The 21,413-nt window shown below is 39.3% G+C and overlaps 1 protein-coding gene across 2 annotated transcripts in view; it reads left to right on the top strand.

Annotated features, from left to right (window-relative positions):
• The window catches only part of CD2AP (CD2 associated protein), a 78,585-nt gene that overhangs the window by 35,704 nt on the left and 21,468 nt on the right, over nucleotides 1-21,413 (top strand). For both annotated transcript variants that reach the window (XM_085057010.1, XM_085057011.1), the window contains 6 exons: nucleotides 2,854-3,007; nucleotides 6,624-6,724; nucleotides 10,905-11,025; nucleotides 13,389-13,573; nucleotides 16,936-17,044; nucleotides 20,539-20,630. In XM_085057010.1, coding sequence (XP_084913136.1) covers nucleotides 2,854-3,007; nucleotides 6,624-6,724; nucleotides 10,905-11,025; nucleotides 13,389-13,573; nucleotides 16,936-17,044; nucleotides 20,539-20,630 — 762 coding nt within the window. The remainder of the gene's footprint in view (nucleotides 1-2,853; nucleotides 3,008-6,623; nucleotides 6,725-10,904; nucleotides 11,026-13,388; nucleotides 13,574-16,935; nucleotides 17,045-20,538; nucleotides 20,631-21,413) is intronic.

The following is a 21,413-nucleotide window of genomic DNA, read 5'->3' as shown; positions in this document are numbered from 1 at the left end:
GCTCCTGTTTTTATCACAGTCACCTTGAACCTTTCCTCATATCCTCTTTCCTTTTGTGTGTCTTGGATTAGGATGGTTTCTCTTAACTGTGTGTTGAAGTGTTCAGCTTTCCTATCTCGGCTGTGTTAGGAAGGTACAGAGAGTACCTTCCTGGTGCTGCCAGACTCTCCCTGTGTCTGATTGTTCTTTCTGGTGTCTGCTGATGAAATTCCTCATCAGTGAGTCTTCACCCTTGAATCTGGCAGCAAGATTTTCTGCATGTAATGACTACACACAGAATTATTTTAGATTCTGTTTTTTTTTAATGTAATTCCCCTGTACTGTACCTTCTGTTAAAATTTGCTGTTGTCTTGTTTTACATCTTTAAGTATTTTTAATATGTCAGCACTTCAGGTAGTGACTCAAGCCTGGCAAGAAAGTCACTAAAGCATTCCTCCTTTTGTTTTTGGGTCTTTGGTCTTTTGTAGTAGGCACTGCTTTTGTCTGAAATAATCTTCTGTTGTTTATAACCTATCCATTCTTTTGCTGCCTTTGATGCTACTGCTGGACTTAAAAGTATATTATCTTTTTAATTCAAATTACTGATTAAGGTGATGCTTATCTCACAGTGTATTCTAGCATTTGGAAGTGGGGGGTGTGTTGATTTTTGTTCATTTTTCTTCTAATAATATTAAAAAAAAAGAAAGAGGTCATGTTTTTAGCCATGCCTATATAGGGATTCCCTGTTTCCTTTTTGCATCTCTATGCTTTTTACCAAATTCTTGACGCAGCTGGTTCTGAAGTCTCTTGCAAATTGCAGACCTGGGGAAGGAGCCTGCAGCTGACTCCTCAATGGAAAGTGTTACAATTGAGAAACCTGGGGAAGTACTAATTCCTGGAGCAGCTTGGAGTTTTTCGGAGGCTGTATAAATTGCATAGCAAAAAAAACAATAATCTTAAAAATCCAGAGGCAGGCAGAAACACTCTAGGCAGATTTTCAAGTACCAGTATGTTTTTAAGATCAGCAGAATGGCCTTGTCAGAAAGGTAGCTAGAAGGGTGTTTTGCAGGTGGCAAACTTTGCAGCTTTTAATTTAATTGCTTGTGGTTTTATCAGACTTGTAAGTAACTGGCCTAAAAACAGCTGTAGGCCCAAGAATGACAAAATCTTTGAAATGTGAAATGTCTGCTCAAATGGGAGGTAGACAGGATGCTGTGCTATTCAGCAGGGGTTAGTTTTTTGTTTGTTTTGGGGTTTTTTTGGGCATGGAAGATAGGATGGATCTCAGCAGAGCTAAGACCTCCGGGGCAGAAGTCACTGTGGAGGAAGGAGAGTAACAGCAGTACTATTTTCTAAAAAGCCTTTTTTGTGTAATGGAGATGAGTGGGAGGAAAAATTGTGCTGTCTGTAGCCTTCCTCTGTTCTTTTGAGAAATAGGAAGATGCTTTGGTCTGTTTAACTTGAGGTTCGTATTATGTTTGAAAACATCAGTGGGCTTTCAGACTTGTTGAGTTTTCCAGCTGGACAGCTGCAGTAAGAAAACTGGGCTTTAATGGTCCAAAAAGCACCAGACAGGTCCTGGGGAATATGTTTCTCATATTTTTGGCATTTTATCAATGTATGGGTTTTGTTGTCTTGAAGTTCATGTTCAAGAGTTCACGTGACGTGAGTAAGTGTATATATATGCCTTGCCAATACTGTTTTCAAATATTAAATATTTTATTGCAGCTACAGCTGCAATAACTCGGAGTTGTTAACCAGTGGTTACTGATGGTGGATGCAAGAATTGTTCTGAATTGGATCACAAAAAGCTGCAAGTATTTATGGGTGTTTGCATCCCCAAGGATGCTGTGGAGGCAGACAGGAGCATGGGTGTAGAAAGGGATTAGACAGCTCCAGCTGCAGGCATAGGAGGGGGAGAAAAGGTGATCCATCTGCCTGATGAAACCCTTATGGGTGCTCTGGGACTGTGGGAGGATCTGAGTTGCAGGAGCTCTAGAGTGTGTGTGGGATTGTGGCTGCTGGGAGCTGTGTTCTGCACTAGATGGGCCATTGATCCGACTTAATGGGTTTCTTCTTGTGCAAAGTGATGATTTCCTTCTTTCAGAATATCTGTTCTCCAGTGGAATCTCATTTAATGAGCTGATGCAGTAGAGTGACTGTTGCTCCTTGGCCTTTTTGTCAAGAACTGGTCGTTTCTTGTTTATAGGCTTCTCAGTCGTGTTTGGCACATTCAATTCCAGTGCTAACATCTTAATTTAGAAAGATAGGAAGGTGGGAGACATTAACCAGAAAAATTGTATCTCTGTTATTTTTCCTTTCGATCTTTCCCCTCACTTGCTCCTACTCTGTTTCTTGGAGCTGACTTTCTTTTGTACTTATATCTTTCAGCAGTGCAGTTGCATCTTGTCTATAAACCCCTTGGAGCTTTCTGAGGCAGAGGTGATCACCTAATACAGTTTGGTATACTAAAATGTTTTAGTAGCCTACCCTATGGTCTGTCATTGAAGTAATACTTAGTTTTAAAAAAATGTTGCAAATAAAAGCTGTTACATGAAAGTTGTAATACGAGACTTCTTGGCTCAAAGCTCCTTTTTGTGGAGTTGGAGTAGATGGCTAAAATGCTGCCCCTGTTTCTGATTTTTCTCAGCACATTACCTGTTTATTAACAATATTGTATGGAAGGGTCAGGTTTATTACAGCCTTGGGTATGTTTAGTTGCAGGATGAAGGCCATGATTTTTGAGTATAATATGTTATTATACCTCAGATGGTAAGTACCTGAAATGTGTTAGTCCATGGAGCACCTGTCTAAAAGCACTGACCTCTTGGGTGATTTAAATGGCCTCTGAGTCTTTTAAATCTCTTGTTTCAGGAAGTTAAGAAGGATGTAGAGCCCAAGGATGATGCTGTGCCACTCAGGAGGGAGAAATCTGGCAATGTAGCCAGCCTTGTGCAGCGTATGAGCAGCTATGGGCTTCCAGCAGGAGGATTTCAGCTTCATGCCCCGTCCAAAGGCTTCAAGAAGAGTATGTGCTCTTTCCAATTCCTTTAATTGTGCATGCTGTTGATGTGCATTTTAAAAATAAATATGGATTATTCAGTGCTTTGACTTAGTTTTAAGGTTATATGGAAAACTAGAAACATAGGAAGAAAAACTGTGATTCAAAGTCAAATTTTGCTTCTGGTGTATATGGGCAGAAAGCTTGTATATGCAGCTTTTAAAACCAGTAATAGGGATGAATATTGCTGTGAACAGGATTTAGACCCCCTTCCAAATGTCAGAGAGCTCTCTAACTTCATGTGAGCTCTGTTTGTATTATCAGGTACCTGAATGAGAGCTGCAGGCCTGTTCATGATAATCAGACATTTTCCTGTGGTCATTTTAAACGAAATGTTAAAACATGAAAAACATTAAGTTTTGCTACAAATTCAAGGCTTTGACAAGGAAACACTGTGTAGTTCAGATTCCTCCTGATAAGCTTGCTTCTGGTGTGAAATAAGGTGGAGCTGGTGGTGTCAACAAAAAGTAGTAGTTTTCCTTTTGTTGTAACAGCAAACCCTCAGGATGGCCAGGAGTGTAGCACTGATGCTTCTGTGTCTGATTTCTGTGTTATAATGCCAGTTTTTAAATCAAGGTGACAAAACGTAGGGCAGAAAACTTACCATTCCCTGCATCCAGCAAGACACACCAATCTTTTATAAGATACTGCTTTAAATTACTGTGGCTTTCTCTATCTTAGAAGGTATTGAGGGCATTTATGATTTAAGCTTGCTTTTTAAAAGAGAATTCATAACTTATTGGTTCTGGCCTGTTTATGCTTTGAGGTTTTGCCTGTTAAAAAAGAGCCATTAATTGTCTTTTAAAACCCAGAAATGGGACCACGTCCTTTACAAATTTGTTGGGAACTTGTTCCAGGAAACTAAGGACTCAAAATCACTTTCTAGTGACTCTGATCTGTGTGTGCATGTTGGCCACAGCACATATATGCCTGTTAGATGTTTACACTGCAAGATTTGGAAAAATCTAACCTGAAAGATTAATGCTGTTCCTAGAAAAATGCAGCCAGGCTCTGAAAGGGAATCAATGTGATTCTTTATGACTCCTTCCACCTAGAGATATTGTGGGATTTTGTGAACATGATTTGGTACCAGTTCAACTATCAGCTGTTGTTATGGTCACCCTAACCCTGGAATGTTCCCATATTTACTGTGTCAAATCTTCATACTGGTGGCTGTGGCCAGGGTGGTAGGTACAGCTTGGTCCCAAGCTCTGCAGGGCTCTGGCTACTCTCATCCTCCTGGAGAAAATGGTGTTCAAGCACTTCCCTTTAAGCACACAGCTGTTTACCTGGTGCAGTGACAGTCTCTGCATTTCCATTTTACATGCTGTTCCCTTTTTCCTGGAAGACTGTTTAAACAGCTCCTGCAGATCCTGTTTACTCTGTGTCTGGGCAATCATGCTTTCCAGAGCTTAGTTGTCTTTGCACTTCTGGTTTTTCACTTGCTAGAATGAGCTTTACCATGTTAAAAACAGAGTTAAGTTTCTTTAATAGCAAGTTTCCATGTGCAGTGGGGCAGGTTGTCTGTGGCTGTTCAGTCCCTTGTGTTGTTCCCACATGCAGCTCTCCTTGAATTCAGTTTTTTTTTTGTGTCAGGTGGGTGGTAAGCTGCAGGCAGAATTCCTATCAGTTAGATGTCTGCCTTTATTCAGCGGAAGGAAAATACAGAAGGTCTGCTAAGAGATGGCAACAAAGAGCTAAATTTGGTTTACCAAACAAAACCTGAAGCCAGACAAGTTGTTTTGGAAAGGGACAGAATTGCCTGCAGGCTGCTAGCCCAGCAGTCCTGCAGCAGCATGTGAAGCTGGAGTGCTGTTCTCTGAGAGGATCATTTCCCTTCCTAGGCAATTCTAGGGATTTTCAAAAGTGGGAGGCAGTACTTCCTAAACTGTGTGTCGCTGAAAACAGACCTCAGAGGAGAGAGAGGGTTCTAGATGTGAAATGCATCCATGGGTTTCCCCTCCACCATTAGATATAATTACACTATGAAAAGGAACACTGAGATCAGATTTATACCAAATGGTAGTGACTTTTTAATCTGCCTTTTTTTGGTATCAGTTAATCTACAAAGCAGAAGCCTTGAAAGCACTGCAGGAGGCAGTAAAGGCCAGTGAACCATTTATTGCAATTACTCTTAACTGAACAATCCCCCTGGGCTCATGCATGAGTTCCAGTGGAGGTAAAAAAGGGTGTATTATGTGGGCAATTATGTGTTATTAGAAAGAGCCCATAAAGCTTCATCTTTCTGCTTTATTTGTTTCTTTCATAGATCATATTATCAGCATGTAGAAAATCTTTGATTAGGTGAGCCCTCAGAAATTTTAGATGCTGTTTTGTACTGAGGATGCTGGGTGTGGTTTTCTAAATGCCTGCCTTTGGACTTTGAACAGTGCTATAATAAGACAAGGATCAATCTTGGAGGCAGTGTCTGTGTTTTGAAATGTTTTTACACAGCTAATCTTAATTGCTGAAGCTTTAGTGTGGAAGGAGTACAAAGTATAAGAGAAACCATGGAAATTACACAGCTGCTGTAAGCTTAGGCTTTACCACTTCAAGCTTTTGATTCATATTTTCATTTAAACTATGGCAGATTGCTTTTGAGGAGGATAGGGAGCATGCATAGGTCATAGCTCAAGATGATAATTGCCTTCAAAAGCATGCTGGCTGCTCTGTTGTGGAAAAAGTCTGAAGGCATTGCCTCTTGTTTGAAGCAGAGATGCATAAACTCTGAGTTCAGCAGCAGCATCACTCCAGGATATGTGCAGAGTAATTAGGCAGTGTGGGTTCACACCACTGTGGCTGCAGGGCTTGGCTGGTCGGAAGCCACATCAATGCTCTCCCTTCTCAGGATGTCATTTTGCCTTTTTAATGCCAGCAGGGCTTTAATGATAGGGGGCAAACAGCTAAAGACGGCACTTGATTTTAATCTTGCCTTTGTCAAAGACTGCTAACTGACACTTAGTTTGAATTACTAGATGCCATACTGGCACTGAGAAAAGGGAGGGTTTTTTTATTCACAGATAAAAATGAGTTTAAATTTTGAAATATGAGCCCAGCAAATGTTACCAATATTTAATATTATTATTATTTACTATTATCTCAGAGCTGTGGTTAGCAAGTTCTTTGTTAGAGGCCAGAAGGTCTGTTAGCTCTCCAGTGTTGTGCACAACAAATGGTGTTCTTGCTTTCAGCATTGCTTAAGGACTGGAGGCTCAAACTTGCACATTTTCTTCCAAGCAGGTGCTAACTGGCAGTGATTGTCATTCCTGCAGATTTTGATCGGGAAATAACTTGAAAAATCACTGTAGTTGGGATTTATCTGAGTTGCTTGTGTCAACACGCTTTTTGCAGCAGGTTGGTAATTGGTGGTGCAGTGTTGGTTTGTTTGGGATCCGCAGTCACTTCCCAAGCTCTGTGGTAGCTATGGCTTGCTAGCCTAATGTGACACACAAGCAAACTGTAAAACCAGCATCAAAAGGTGCATAGCTTTTTGGGATGGTTTATGGGTCTTGAGGAGCTGAGTATAGGAAAGATGAGTTTTTCTTTGTGAGTGTTCTTACTTTTGGTGTTTCCCTTGAATCAGAGTCCAAGAAGCGGCAGTGCAAAGTGCTCTTCGAGTATGTCCCACAGAATGAGGATGAGCTGGAACTCAAGCTGGGGGATGTGATTGACATCAATGATGAGGTAAGCTATTCTACAGAACTGACCATCCATGTGCTGAAAGTCAAACTGCTTTTTTGGCTGATTACTTGTATTGCAAGTGTGTCGGGAAAATAGCATGCGAAGTAGTGGTTTTGCAGCTAAAGTTAATAATTTGGGTTCTTTCTCTCACAGTCTAATATTAATGAATGTTAGATGTTTAGAAGAAATATTTGATCATCAGAACAATAAATTGTGGTCTATCACACAGATTGATTTTTTGAAAGAGTTTTACAGTTCTTTGGCCCTATTTGTGTGATCCTTGGCTTTTGGATGCTTATGCTAAAACTGTTGGACCACTTTCTTTCGGCTGACATACTCTAGATTGGAATAGGTGAAAAATGTGATTTGACTTGATTTGCCAGTTTCATGCTTTATTGTAAACTCATTGAGTTGGAGTGGTGGTCTCTTATCTTTTCTTACCTGTGTGCTTCCTTGGTATGTGTTCCATTCAATAGCAATTGTGGGAAGCTTGTATGTGTGGGAAGAGTATGTCTTCCAAATGTCAAATCCATCAGGGAAGCTGTGGAAAAGATCAGTGCGATTGTGGAAGGAACCTTGTCAGAATGGGGTGGAAAACTTCTGCACAGCAGGCTCTGACCTTTACTGGTGCCATCTCTTCCTACCTCTCTGAGGCTCTGAGGAAGGAGGATGAAGCTTTCTTCCTAGCTATGTGTTATTGGGGGTGATTTTTAAGTAGCTTTTTGAGACTGTGTTTTCATGAGTATGACCCTCTTTAGAAGAGAGTGCTAACCTGGCAGTTGCCAGGAAGGGCTCTTCATTCTGCTAGCAAGGAAAAACTATGCCTTTAGTTGCATTTGCACTAATACTTCTCAAATGTAATGTCTGTGAGTAAACAGAGCAAGTGACTTGCAAAACCTGCTCACTAAACTCACAGCGTCATAAATACCTTTGTATGGGGGTGTTTTTAAAGGAGTGTTCCTGGGTAACCTCAGCAGTTTAATTTGTGGCTGATGCCTGTACTGGCAGTTGTGACTGGATGGTTCAGTGTGGGCATTGCACGTGCAGTGAGCTACTCTGGAAGCTGCTGTTTTGGTTGCACATCTCACCATGTGGAATTATTTTCAGAGGGGTGTGCAGTGACATGTATCAGAGATACATGTCACTGCACACCAAGTAGCCAATTGAATAAAAGGAGCATTTCCTCATCTGGTTTCTTAAGGAAGTGTGGATTATATTTTTATTATTTTAATTTTTTTTTGTTAGTCCCCATGCTTATTCCTTTCTTAATGATTTGAAAATATGTTTTTTTAGCACCCCATCTTTGCTACTTCTTTGAAAAGCTGTTAAGAAATTTTTAGGGAAATGCTGCCTGGTAGAAAATATTGCAGCTTACTATGATCGCAGAGCTGTTTGTACACTGATTTTGTGGTGATGTAGAATAGACCTGACAGGTGTAGACTACATCTGTCTGCTTCATGAAACTGTACTGATGGGACCAGAAATGTAAAGAATGGTAGAAAATCCTGTCCATTGGTTGTGCAATATGTTGTGATAACTTGTCTTAGGTGTAAATTGTCTTCACTACTGTGAGATGATTCACTTCTGTTTATATATAAAAGGTGCTGTTTATGCATATTCAGATGACTTGTAACTGTTACTTTAAGGAACATCTTGAAGTTGGTCATCTCTTTCTATGGGGAAAATAAGGTAAAATCAGCTGCATGAAGGGATCAGTTCTAGCAGTTGCTTGAGTATAATTCACTGTTTAGTCCTTGAGTAGTTTTTGTAAATTGAGTAGTTGCAACTGAGACCACTGATCATGGAATCAAAGGTGGAGGCAAATGGGTTCAGAAATTAAATGGCTGATATTGAAGAGCGCAGAAGTAATTTTAAGGGAAGAAAACAGTGCTATATGCTGGCTGAATCCACAGGGTTTTTTGTTTATAGGACATCACATGGGTTTTACACATCAAGAACATGAACAGAGTGCACGTGATGACTGTGTCATTGCTCTAAAACCTTTGTTTCTCCTTTATATATTCCCCCCCTCCTGTCAGAAGCAGCACTAAACAGTGGATTTATTTTTGTAGTATTATATTTTTAGTCTTTACACACTGTTTTTTTTCAAGCAAAATAAAATTTCATATAACATCATTAGGGAAGTTTTTAGTAAAAAGAAAACCAAACCAGATTGGCAAAGCTGCTTGTTTTAGCCTTCTTCCCTGTTTTTTTTAAGAAGTGAGTTTTTCATAGAAATAAGTCGATGGGATTCACACTGAAAAGAATGCTCTGGTGTGTGTACCAGAGCTGTATCTCCCTCTTGATGAAGTTGGATCATCTGGTAAGATTTTGAAATGGAAGAGAAGGGTTATGAAGTTGTCATCTGTGTTGCTGCTGCTAACAGATGTGCAGATGTTCTCCACCAAAGCACGTAGAACTTTGTTAGCCTCTGTTTTGAAGTTGATTCAAGAAACCTCTTCTGGTAATACAGTTTGTGTATAGTCAGGGTTTTTTTAAAGGCAGTGTGCTGAGGAGGCTGAAGAGAGTGTGCCCAAGAAATTTTGGTTTGTTCCTGAGTGCCTCTGAGTTGGCACTGCTTTGCTGTAAAGTGCTTTGCTGACCACATTTCTTGGCAGAAGAGTAAATGGATGCTCAAGACACTTTCTGTGTCATAAGCATTAAAAGTTCCTTTCTCGTGGCTGCTGGGTGAGTGGTGTGGGTGAGTCAAGGCATTTGTGTTTTAGTTTTCTGTCATGTGTTCTGTAAAGCTTGAGGTGCCAGAGACTAGGCAGCACTTGCCAGTAATCTGTACTTAAAATTTGTTTCAGAGGACCAGCCTCTGAGTTTGAACCATCCCAGCAAAGCTGTGTTTTCCCACCAGGATGCCTTTAAAAATAACAATGCTCTTTTTATTGCCTGTGTCTGTAGCTGCCAGGTTCTGCCTGGGCTCTGCTTGCCTGGAGGTGGGTTGGCATTTAAAAACTGTGCCTGTGTGTCAGACGTAGTGACCTACAAAGCCAGGCTAAAAAAAGATAATGCAAACAGCTGCTGCTTGGTTTGCTTTTTTCTTTCCCTCTTGCTTTCATTTCTTAAAAACAGCTTTTCAGCCCCAAAACAGGACAACCTAACTAAAAGATTCTGACAACTTTTCTTAATGTGCTCATTAGGTAAACAGACTGAATTTAAGACATTTTGAAAACTATTCATAAATTTGAAGAGCACAATTTTTAGTTAGTTGGCATTGTTCTACCCCATCACCTCTTCATGCCCAGCTTTTGCTTGTTCTGCTTTAGACCCTGTGGGGTATTACTGATAAACCTTCCATTACATTTTGGAGTATTTAAATGTAAATGGTGCAACAGGAATTCAAGCATATAACTGGGCATTAGAGTAGTGATGTTACCTAATTACTGAGGAGGTTTATTTATGAATGGCAAAGCCAGGAAGATTTGACATCTAACATATTTCTGGCCTTAGGACTGCTGTGTGCCACCACAAAATCCTCATGGACCTCAGCAGCGTTGGTCAGCTCTGATGGGAAGGTCTCTGTCCCTGTGGCACATGTAGAGCCAGGCTGTGCTGTTCAGCCTCCTGCTAGAAGGAATGGACAGCTTAGTTTTTTATTACTCTGTGATGCCCTTAAGGACTTTGCTCTGTTCTGCCCAACATTATCTGTAGAGATTTTATGTTTGAAACTTGCGTCTTTTGGTTGAAATTGTGTGAAGCTGTCGCTGTCCAGTCGGTATGAGGCCAGTGGGAACAGGGCTGGTGGAGGCTGGACCAGACAGAGGAAGAGACAGATGGACAGCAAGAACACATAAAAATTTCCATAGACACCCAGACTAAAAGTTTCATCTGTATTTCATGAACAGTTTAATATTTTCTTACTCTGTTTGATGTGCAATGCCTTTTACTCTGGCTTGAGAAAGTTGATGAACGTTTTGCTGCTCTTCTGGATTAACTGGCATGGGGCTAATCTCATGTTTTAGGATCACTGCTGTAGTGATAGAAGCAATATTAAATTGTTTTCTGGCTCTTTTTGCCTAATGCTTGTACATCTTTGTTAGGTTTCCTTATAAAGAAATCATGGTCATTTGAACTTCCCCCAAAGCTGTTTGTACAGAGTTTTATAAGTGAAGTATGGATGGAATTCATGATTTCCTTTTTCTCTATTGGTAATGTGCAAAATATTTTTATACAGGTAGAAGAAGGATGGTGGAGTGGAACACTGAATGGCAAGACAGGATTGTTTCCTTCAAACTTTGTGAAAGAATTGGAATCAACAGATGATGGAGAAACACAGGATGCTCTGGATGACACAGGTAGTGTTCTGTTTGTTGCAAACCCTTAGCAAAGTAATTTTTGACTTCTGGTATAATTTGGAGTATTATGGTTATAGTACAACAAAGTTGTAAAGAATTTAGTCTTCCTAAGAATGGTGTTTAATTTCTTTCTAGAAAGTGTTGATGCTGAATATGAAGATACCTGTCCTGCTCCCAGTTCACTTGTAATAAAATTTCAGTCAATGTCAAAACCTTGCAAATGTGTGTTCTACATTTTATCACTAGAAATTTCATCATATTTGAAGTTGATATTTTTTAGAATTACATATGAAATTACTCTTTTGTTTAGTAGCTTTTTTCAGTCTTCTTCTCACAGACATGAATTCTCTAAAACAAAAAATTTAAGTGTTTATAGTCAAGTAATTTGAGAATTAAAACTTGAATCAAAACAGTGTGGAGAGCCACAACTTAAAATGAGTCCAGGGAAGGAGACCATTGTTCTTAGGCCTTAGATTGTTTTAATTTAACAATGAAATGTTTTTAAGGCAGAATTTACATGTGGCTGTTCCTTTCTGGCTATGACTGTAGAGCTGGGGCAAAGCAGATGCTCTGTGGCTGAAGTGGTACCAGGCAGGTCTGTACTTTACAGTAAAGGCAGTTACTCTGTTCCCTTGAAAATGCACTTTAGAAACATTTCAGTCTGCAGAGATCAGTTTGAGGGGGACTTGTGATATTGTATTGCTGGAACAGGAGTGCTTTTTGGGAACATCATAGCTGGAGTTAATTGATTCTTAAAGATAGCTATGTAATGTTCAAGGAAAACAGATCCTTGGTTTTTTTTTTTACCTTGTGGTAATGTGCACTCTCATTTACATGATGACCAGCATTGATTGCTTCAAACAAGAGCATGCTCAGACACAGGGAAGAAGAGTGAAGAGCCTGGCTTGGAATATTTTTTGTAAATTGTGGAAATAATTGCAGTAGCATAAAACAAGAGTTGTTTGGCTTGAGCAGTCCCAAATAGCTCAGTGGCTGTCTCCTTGGAGGTCAAGTTCTCTGAGTTTAGTAGGGTCTGGTGCAATGAATTTACAAATGGTCTTAATTCCTGAATACTGAGATTAGTGAGACTAAACAGTAATTTTAAGTAATTGTATTTTCTGTCAGTACCTAATAAGTTGGTGTGTTCAGCCCCTCATCCCCCAGGTTTATATTTAATGTTCAGTACTTTCACAGCCAGGATCTGCAGTATCTTTTGGTTCCCTCCTCACTCCTGGGAAACTGTAACTTCCTCTTTCACTCAGCTGTGGTCTTCCAAATATGCAACCTGGAGTTTTCCCACCAATGGGATGTTTAACTGTCCTATGAGATATCTGAGGGGGATATAACTAAATAAAGAACATCTGGGTAGACAAAAGGCAAGAGAGAAACAGAAGTCAAGAGCAATGTAGTTTCATGGTGCCATCAAAATATTTCAAGTTTATGATAGAGGGAAGAGGCTTTAATCTTCATTGCAGTTCACAAGCCTGCATGGGCTGAAAAGAACTTGACCCAAGGGCTAAAAGGTGTGGAGGCCATTTTAACTTTGGTTTATAAAAGCTGTCTGTTTTCATGTGACAGTCTCCTGGAATACTGCGTGCAAAAATTGCTTGCCTATGTAAACTAATTTGTGGGCTTTAACAGATTTAACCATAATTTAAAAACTGGGAAAAAAAAGTTGCAGAGCTCTGAACACCAAAATTGAGTTACTCTCTGAAATACATTTTTTGGGGGGTGGATAAATGCTGTCCCTTAAAACTGGAAGATTAAAAGTAATATAAATAATTGTATTATCCAGCAGTGACTAATCTCCAACAACTATATCTGGTTTGAATTCTTGGAGTGTTTTGAGCAATAGGAAAATGTCACTTTGCTGCCTTGAGAGGCATCAGTCTACCACTGAAACACACTTGTGTTTTCCTGTGGCTGTTGAAACATGTTTGGATGCATTATGGATCTTTATTGATTATCACTTTCTGTGGCTGTAGCTGTTCAAATGAGAAGCTTTTAAATGTTGGACTAAAATGCCATTTTCAGAGAGTGCGTAAGCAGCATTTTGTAAAACTAATGGAAAACACTGACGTTAGCAGGCTGTGGAGCCTGAGTGCTAATTGAAATAGCAGGAATATTAGTGAGCTGTTTAGTTGCCAGAGTAATCAGTGCAAAACTGGTCTGATTTAAGTTGGTCTTATATTAAATGTAAAATTAGAATAAATGTGAGGTATTGCAGCTAGAGTGGTGTTCCTAGAAAAGCTGTTTAGCAGGAGCAGTGCACAAAGCTGTGCTGCTTCCATTTGTTTTTCCAGAAAAGCAGATAAATAATTTCAGCTTTCAAAATAGCTTTCCCTTTCTTATTTTATTTTCAGAGCCTGTTTTCAATAGTCCTACCTCACCTGTGACTTCTCCAGGAAATGGGAGTGAACCTGCATTGGGACCAGCACAGCCAAAGAAAATCCGAGGTGTTGGGTTTGGAGATATCTTTAAGGAAGGCTCAGTGAAACTTAAAACAAGATTATCCAGCAATGAATCAGAAGATAAAAAGCAAGATAAGGTTTGTAGTTGTACATATTGTTCTGTTGGGGTTTTCTGTGAAAATAATTTGGGAGATTTGGAATTGGACCAAATACCCTCTAATTTGTTTCACAGTAAGTTGTATTTAACATTGATTCCTAAAGGTGTGTTCAAATATCTTGGTATTTTAAAACTTTAAGTGACTGAAAACCAAGCTGATACAAAAATGGTCCTTTCAGAGCCATGTGGTGAGAGACAATGACATCTGGAGCACATCTGCAGTGTGAGGTCTCTCATAATTCACCTTGTAACAGACTTCGTATATAGTCTGGGACAAGATTTAGTCTACCTATGCAAGTCAAACTTGTCTTCTAAAACAGAGAACGCTTTGGTGTTTCTTTGTGTTTTGGCTTATTTGGGTTTTTTTCCCAAGTTTCTCAAGGATGTTGAGATTGCTGTTCTAGTTGTCAACTGCCATTACCTTCAGTGAGTGCTGCCAAGCTTCTGGCTTCATAAATTACTGATTGTGTAAGCCTGTAAGCCTGGTAAATGCATTTCTAGGTTTTTGCATCCTCAATAATTTTTTCCCCCATTTTTCATGAGCGAGTTGGAAAAGGAGCAGTTCTATTCTTTGTTGTTTGAGTTTTATTTTGATCTGAACTCAAGAGTGGTCTTACCCATTGGAAGCACAGCAATGATGCTCAGTCCTTTGTCTTGAACTTATTATTCCAAGAGTTTATATGTGGATTTTCAGCTTTTGATAAATTAAAGGCTGCTGAGATAGTCCAAAGTTTCAGTTTTGACTCAGGTGGTCAGTTCAAGAAAGCTTTTAAAGCCTTTGTCCATTTCAGTTTTTGTTTGTGGGTTATGGTCATTAATGCTGTTTTGGTGAGTGATTTGTTTTCCACTTCCATGGTGATAATTGTAATGGTTTAGGCCAAAAGGGGAGGTGAGTCCCTGGAAGGAGGATAAGGACACAAGCTTCCTTGAATGCGTTTTCCCTGAATAGCAATGCTCAGAGCAATGACATGGTGTGTGTAGGGTTTGTTTCTGGTCCAGTCAGAGTGTCAGATACTTTGGAAAAGAAAAATTGCAAATGTGTTGCCTTCTGTTTATAGCTCAAGGAATGTTGCCTCCTAAAGAACGTGTTGTTTAAAAAAGAAGGTCCATGGCAGACCTTATTGCATCCTTGCAATATATAGATGGATATATAGATGGAGTCCTTTTACTGAGGTCTGTAGTGACAGGACAAGGGACAATGGCTTGAACTGAAAGGGGAAGTTTAGGAAGAAAAGATAGGAGGTAAGAAAGATGTTCTTCATGGTGAGGGAGGTGGGGTGCTGGAACAGGTTGCCCAGACAAGTTATGGTTGCCCCATTGTTGGAATTGGTCGAGGCCAGACTAGATGGGGCTTTGGGCAGCCTGGTTCAGTGGGAGCTGTTCATGCTCATGGCAGGGGGTTGGACTTGGATGGTTATTGGATGTTTGAAGGTCCCTTCCAACTCAAACCTTTCTATGATTCTGTGAAGGTACATGGATTCTGCTCATTTCTCTCCTGACCTTGTCCCTTGATGTGGCAGTCTGTGGGACAATACATCTTCATATCAATGCTGTTAGAGTAGGTTTTCCAGGACCTTTCAGTTTGCTTTTTTTGTCATGAGACTCTTCATTCAAAAGGGTGTTTCCCTACTTTCTGCCTTGTTACTTGGGAATATAAAGAGCTTATCCAGCTCTGTGCAATTGATATGAAGCCTGCTCAGACTTTTCAAATTGTTCTGTTTCACTGTGTATAAGCAATAAAGTGTGCTGGTGGTGTACAGTTTTGGTTGGCCTGTCTGGAAAGGTCTTGTAGGCCATTTCTCAGCAAGAGAGGAAATGAAGTGAGAAAACAGTTTTGCATAGCTTAATGTCAAATAAATAAACAATTTACTTTAGCACTTAATATTCCACGTACACTTGTTGCCAAAGTCATCCCAAAGGTGGACAGACTTACAGAGCAACACGGAGATAGATAATTGTCATGGAGGTCTTGTGAAAATAGATGGCTTCCTTGGATTTGTGCTTAACTTGCTTTGGGGTTAGATGAAGGGGTACTGGGAGAACATTGTCAGTCTTTTGAGAGAGTAAGGAAAAGAAAAAAGCTGTGCAGAGAAGAGAGGGCTCTTTTCCCTTGGGAAGTTTGGAGACTGTTCAGCACAGGAAGGCTGAGCACTGATGTATCTGAAGTGCTCAAGAGTGTGTATGCTGCAGCAGGACATAGTTCCAGCTCTCCCAGCATCCTGCCTGGGCTCAGGCTATTTATACCCTGTATGCCTAAACTTCCTCTCTTATTTCTAATTGCATCTTATGTTGGAAGGGGGAAATGTAGAGAACTATTTCTATGTTGGAGGTGTTTAATCTCAGAGGTGGGTTATTTCAGTGCTTCCTTCATATACCATTCTGGACAGAGTAAAATTGCATAGGTACTGCAGGAACATCCAGAGTGACCTTGGCTTCCTCTATGGCATGTCAGAGGTACCAAGCACCAGCCTAAAGGCATTGTCTGGTTCTGAGGAGAGTAAATCCAGTTTCTCTGACAGTAGAAGATCTGCAAAGTTGAACTGCAGATGAAAATGAGCAGAGTAACTAAAGGCAGTGGGATTTTTCACATCAGTAATGCTGTTAGGGCTGCTCAGGTAAGTACTGACTGTGAGATCATATTCTATGTTTATAGCTCTGTGGGTGTGAAGAAGTGGATGCAAGCTGAAGCTGTCGGAATCTGCCTGGCAGCTCAGTAAGTTTCCGTGGGGAAAAATAAAACATTGTATAATTTATTTTTGTTAGATGTTAACTCTGAAACTTGTGGCAGTGCCTCTGTGCACTCCAGAGACACTTAACCTGTTCTGTACAAATTGCTGAGAGTGAAGGAAGCTGGGATGGATTTTCATGTGCTCTTTCATTTGTCTGAGTAGATAAAAACTGATTGTCTGAGGTGGTGTATGGCTGCTGAATATGCCTGCTTTATTCCAGTGCAAAGTAAGCATGGTCAGCAAGTTAACCTGAGCAGAGCTGTTAAATAACTGTTTCTATTATGTGCTGGAAGAGGCAATTTTCAGGCTAATGGGAGAGTAACACCTGGAACTGTTGAAATACTATTGCTGAAGTATAGTTGGCCACGTCTTGAGATTGGCTTCCAGTTTGAAAGCTGTTCTCTGTCTTTAATCAGTAGACAAATTCTAATTGCAGTGTCTGTAATGAAGTAAATACAGTAAGCTAAGTGCTTAATGGGAAAGCTCGTTGCATCTCTTGGAGATGGTAATTTGCATCGTCTCAGCTAATGAAGAATTGAGTGTGTCCTGTAGCCTAATCAGAAGTGAAATTCTAAAGAGTATTTGTTAACAGAGTTCTCTTCCCTTCATACAGCCATTACCTAGCCATTCCCCTGGAACAAAGTTAATTCATTTTCCCAGTACAACAAAAACTGAAAACTCACCTGAAGTAATAAAATCAGAAGCTGAAAGTAAACCAAAAGGTAAGGCTGATGGACTTTTACATCTGTTACATGGTAGTCCTTTCCTAAGAACTATTTGGTTGTCAATTTTTGTGGTGTTAAAATCTAAAACTTTTGTGTATGCTTGAGTTTTGTGTAATGCTCTGTACCTTTGAGGAGTTACGCTGGTGCGAAAAAGTCTAAAGGAATTTTGCTTACATTTCTGTAGAAAAGGAATCAAAAACATTTGTAGGGTTGTCTCCAGAACAAAGTAAGGCTGGGGTAGGAACTTTTATTGTGACAGTCCCTTTGCATTAATTTTCTGTTGACATGTTGAAAGGAATTTACTTTCTGCCTGGCTTTATTCTGATGGGATTCTGGCGACCTATTTCCATGGAACAGTCTCCCAGCACAATTTCTGTTCCTGAGTTACATAAGTTCCTTTGTAGGCTCAGGATTTTCTGTGGAGGTGGCAGTGTGCTGTTCTAACTGTCTGTGAAGTTTCATGCATCAGAAAGTTGGTGTTTACGTTGTGCTCAGGTCTGTTCCTTCCATAATCCAGTGCCATTGTGGTTCTGTTTATTCCTTTAAAAATCTTTTTCTTTTTCATTATTTCTTAAGAATTTATGACTTCATTTGGCTGCCAAATAGCACACTTTTATCTAGAGGGATATTTTTAAGCCAACCCAAATCATCTTGTGGCAATGCCAACCCCTAACTTTGATTATGTGATGTGTAGACAGCTCATTTCCCCACTTCCAGAGCAGACGTTTTCTCAACTTCTGTATTGTAATTTCAAGTATATTTTTGTGTGGAAATACCTTATTTAGGTATGTTGTTTTCTATGGAATGCATAATTTGCAGAAATAAGAAAACAGCAACATATTTTAAACCATTCCAGTGCTATTGCTCTAAGAATCAGCAAGACAATGTGCAGCCCTGAGCATTGTGAAATTTGACTTGTCTAAAACTTTGCATAAAAATTAACCCAACTCTGCCTAAAAAAAAAAAAAAATCTGAACGTTCAGTGCTGAACACCCAGAACATTCAGTATTTAGCTATTTTCATAGTTTCAGGTGCATCTCATGCTAAAAGCATGGAAATTGGAGTAATCTGTAGCCATGCTGAGTCTCTGTTTCCCGGAGAAACAAACATGTCAGAGAGGAAGTTAAATATGAGAGTAATAGAAGCTGTAGGAGAACGTCAGTAGGTAGTATCTATAGACACCAAATAAGAACATGTTAAAACAATAGAAGAAAGCTTGTTTTTCTTCCTTAGTGTTTTTATTTAAATATAGACCATAATATAGTTTATGTGTCTCATTTTCAGTTTTGAGAGACCAGGTTTAAAATAAACTCTGTTCATCTCTCTTAGCAGATAAGCACAGATCTCTGAAATGTTTAGACTAAAGTGGTTTATTTTGCAGTGGGGCTCTGCTGTTTCCGGAAGCTTGTTTTGGCCTCTGGTGCAAATACATAAAAATATTTTCTTTAAAAAGTAAAATAATCATGATTTGACCCCTCTTTCCCCCAGTTATGTTAGGATACAATATCTGTGATTCCTGATACTCTATTGTTAGTCTTGAGTGCTCAGAAAAGACTTAGTTTAAACTAACTTCTCTTAAAAATATTTACAAAATTTAAATGCTGTAAAATTAAACTAGAGTCTTTCTTAAACTTAACTAGTGGCAGAATACCAGCCTCACAAAATAAGATGCTAAAGGGGAAAATTGTACAAACTCCACTTGTATATGGACAGATTTCCCGGTGGTGCTGGTGCTGGGGTTTGCAGCCCAGCACATGGGGACCTGAGCAGGGTGCAGAATTCCCTGTCTCTAACCTTCCTGGCTGCTGGAGTGAAACTTCCCCTTTCTGGCACTGCTCTTTGTTGTGGGACTGTGTGTGTGTGAGGAGGGGAGAAGTGCTTGGAGGAGGAGAGGAGATAAAGGATTATCCTGGCCAACTCCCCAGGCATAAGGAAATGCATCTGTTTTTACAGAATCGGGATGTAGTGATATGTATTACAGTCACTCACTACTACTGAATAAAATCCTTGAATTTGATAGATATTTGTAGTGTACCTGTTGATTTTTTTTTTTTTTTTTTTTAGAGTCAATGTGAATTTTGGGCTTTGTACCTCAGTTGAAACATTAGTCTCTTTGACGTGGTTCTTATCTTTCTGTATTTCTTCATGAACCACAATATAGTCAGGCTGTGGTTGAACATTTTTGATTACTAGATAAGACATCAGAATAATACAAGTTCTTGTACCTAAGATTACTCATATGGTTACATATCTTTGTACATACATACATATATCTCTATATATCTTAAAGCTTGGCATACTTTTGCATTTTAACATAGTGGTTGTCACTGACTATGGTAGATTTTCATTTGAGAATACAATTAGCGCAGTTTTAAACTAAAGACGTGTATCTGGATTAAACAAAATAGAAGAGCAGCAAAAATATTTGGCTGCAACTCACTCATTTATTCTCTTACCATCCAGTGGAAGGCCATCATTAAGAATTGCAGATGATTCTGTGGCTTGATGTTGTGCTGCTCTAACTGGGGGGTGATGCAGCTGCTCATTGCAGTGTCAGTGCCAAACACCTGATAGGTTATAGCAGCATCTAAAGAGTCCTTTCTGTTTGCTCCCTCTTTCTTAGTGTCAGCTGCAGAAATTCAGCCTTATCAGCTAAATTATTTTAAATGTTCCGGAGTAAAAACTTCTATGTTTATGTATTTTGGCCTTTCTCATTGTTTTTGTTCTAGTGTGGGAAAGGAAAACAAATCCTCTTGCTTTTTCACCTGAATTGTTAACACAATTTTAAGTGGATTAGTTTTGAACTATACCAAAAGGAAAGAAAAGAATTATTTTTTCTCCTTTTGCAGAAGAGGCTGTGACTGAGTTGATGGCTCAGATGAGCTCTAGTTTCAGGTGTTTATCCAAGGAATGCCTTTGCTTCAGTTACTTGGTTTCACTGCACTATTTCTGAAATCTGCTGGTTGACATTTCTGTTGCTGTACATGTTAAAAAAGGATGTTACTTGAAAACAACTGCCTTTGTTTAATTAGAATTGCAAATTTAAAATTTAGATCAATTTTGAAAAAATACATATGAACTCTTAATAAGCTTGAAACCATTTTTGTCTAAGGTAGCTCAAAACTGAATATCTAAGTGCTGTGGGGAGGGTTAGATGGGCTGTTAAAATTTTAACTGTGATACTTTTAAGTCCTCTTTTCTCCCTCTGAAATCAGAGGGCTTGAATTACGTTGCTCTTGTGAAAAAATGTTTTGGGGTTTCTAATCCTGACTTCTCAAAGATTTTTCTCCATTGCTCTATAAATACATAATCTTATTTTTCTTGTGGTATGAACAACATATTGAACATTTGTTAAGCAGTCTTGGATGGCTGGTTTAGAGGGGAGGTGTGATTATAGTGTTAATTTCTCAGCTCTCAGACAGCTTTAGTGAGCTGTTATTGTATAGGTAATTACCCATGGTATCCACATTAATTGTGTTCCTTTGTTCCAGCCAAGGAATATTGCAGGACAATATTTTCCTATGAAGGGTCAAATGATGAACTCAGCTTTAAAGAAGGAGAGATCATTCAAATAATCAGTAAGGTAAGAAAGTTTGGTCTGCTCTGAGCATGTATATGGCTTTGGTGAATTTTGGACAGGTGGGCAGTGTGTGAACTGCAAAAGCAGGAGAGTCTGTTGGAGCAGATATTCCTGTAGACTTGATTTGTCTCCTGTGAGAGCCAGCTCTTTGCTTCTGCACAGATACAGATAACTTCAAAGATTGTTCTAGGCTGGGAGTCCTGAAAGGCCAGTGGGATCAGTGTGTACTCAGTACCAAAAGCTTTTACAGTGAGGAAATTGGAAAAGCTTTGCAAACAGCCCCTTTTTACCTCCAGAAACTGTTCTTTTTCCCTGGTGATTCAGAATAACCATACAGAAATTAATGATACTTTCTGGCTGTTTAGAGAAATGTGATTGTTTAGTTGAATGTTCTCATTTGTGTTGAATTCTGAAAGTGCCCTTTTGATAGATCATCATGTTGCAGAGATGGTTCTAAACAGGAAATTAACCAACCTATACTTAATTTCCTTGCACCACTCTGCAGTCTTCTGTTAGTTTATATGCTGCTGTTAGTTTATATGCTGTTAGTTTATAAGGAATAATGACTTTACTAAGAACAGTGGGAAGTTTCATCTTCAACTTTAACATAGTTGCAGGAGAAAACACATTTTTCTTTAGTATTATTCTAATTTTATGGAAAAGATTGTCACTTTCTTAACAAGAAAATTGATATTACAAGCATCATTGATCCTAATTACAGTGTAAGAGAGTGGTTATGAAAGGCCCTTTTGAAATACAGCACTCCTTGCCTTATCTTCACTGAAT

The sequence above is a fragment of the Lichenostomus cassidix genome, chromosome 3, assembly GCF_008360975.1.
Source record: "Lichenostomus cassidix isolate B80296 chromosome 3, HeHo_3.0, whole genome shotgun sequence".
Lineage (NCBI taxonomy): Eukaryota > Metazoa > Chordata > Aves > Passeriformes > Meliphagidae > Lichenostomus > Lichenostomus cassidix.
The sequence above is the reverse complement of the archived record's forward strand: the minus strand, read 5'-3'. Positions and strand labels throughout refer to the sequence as shown.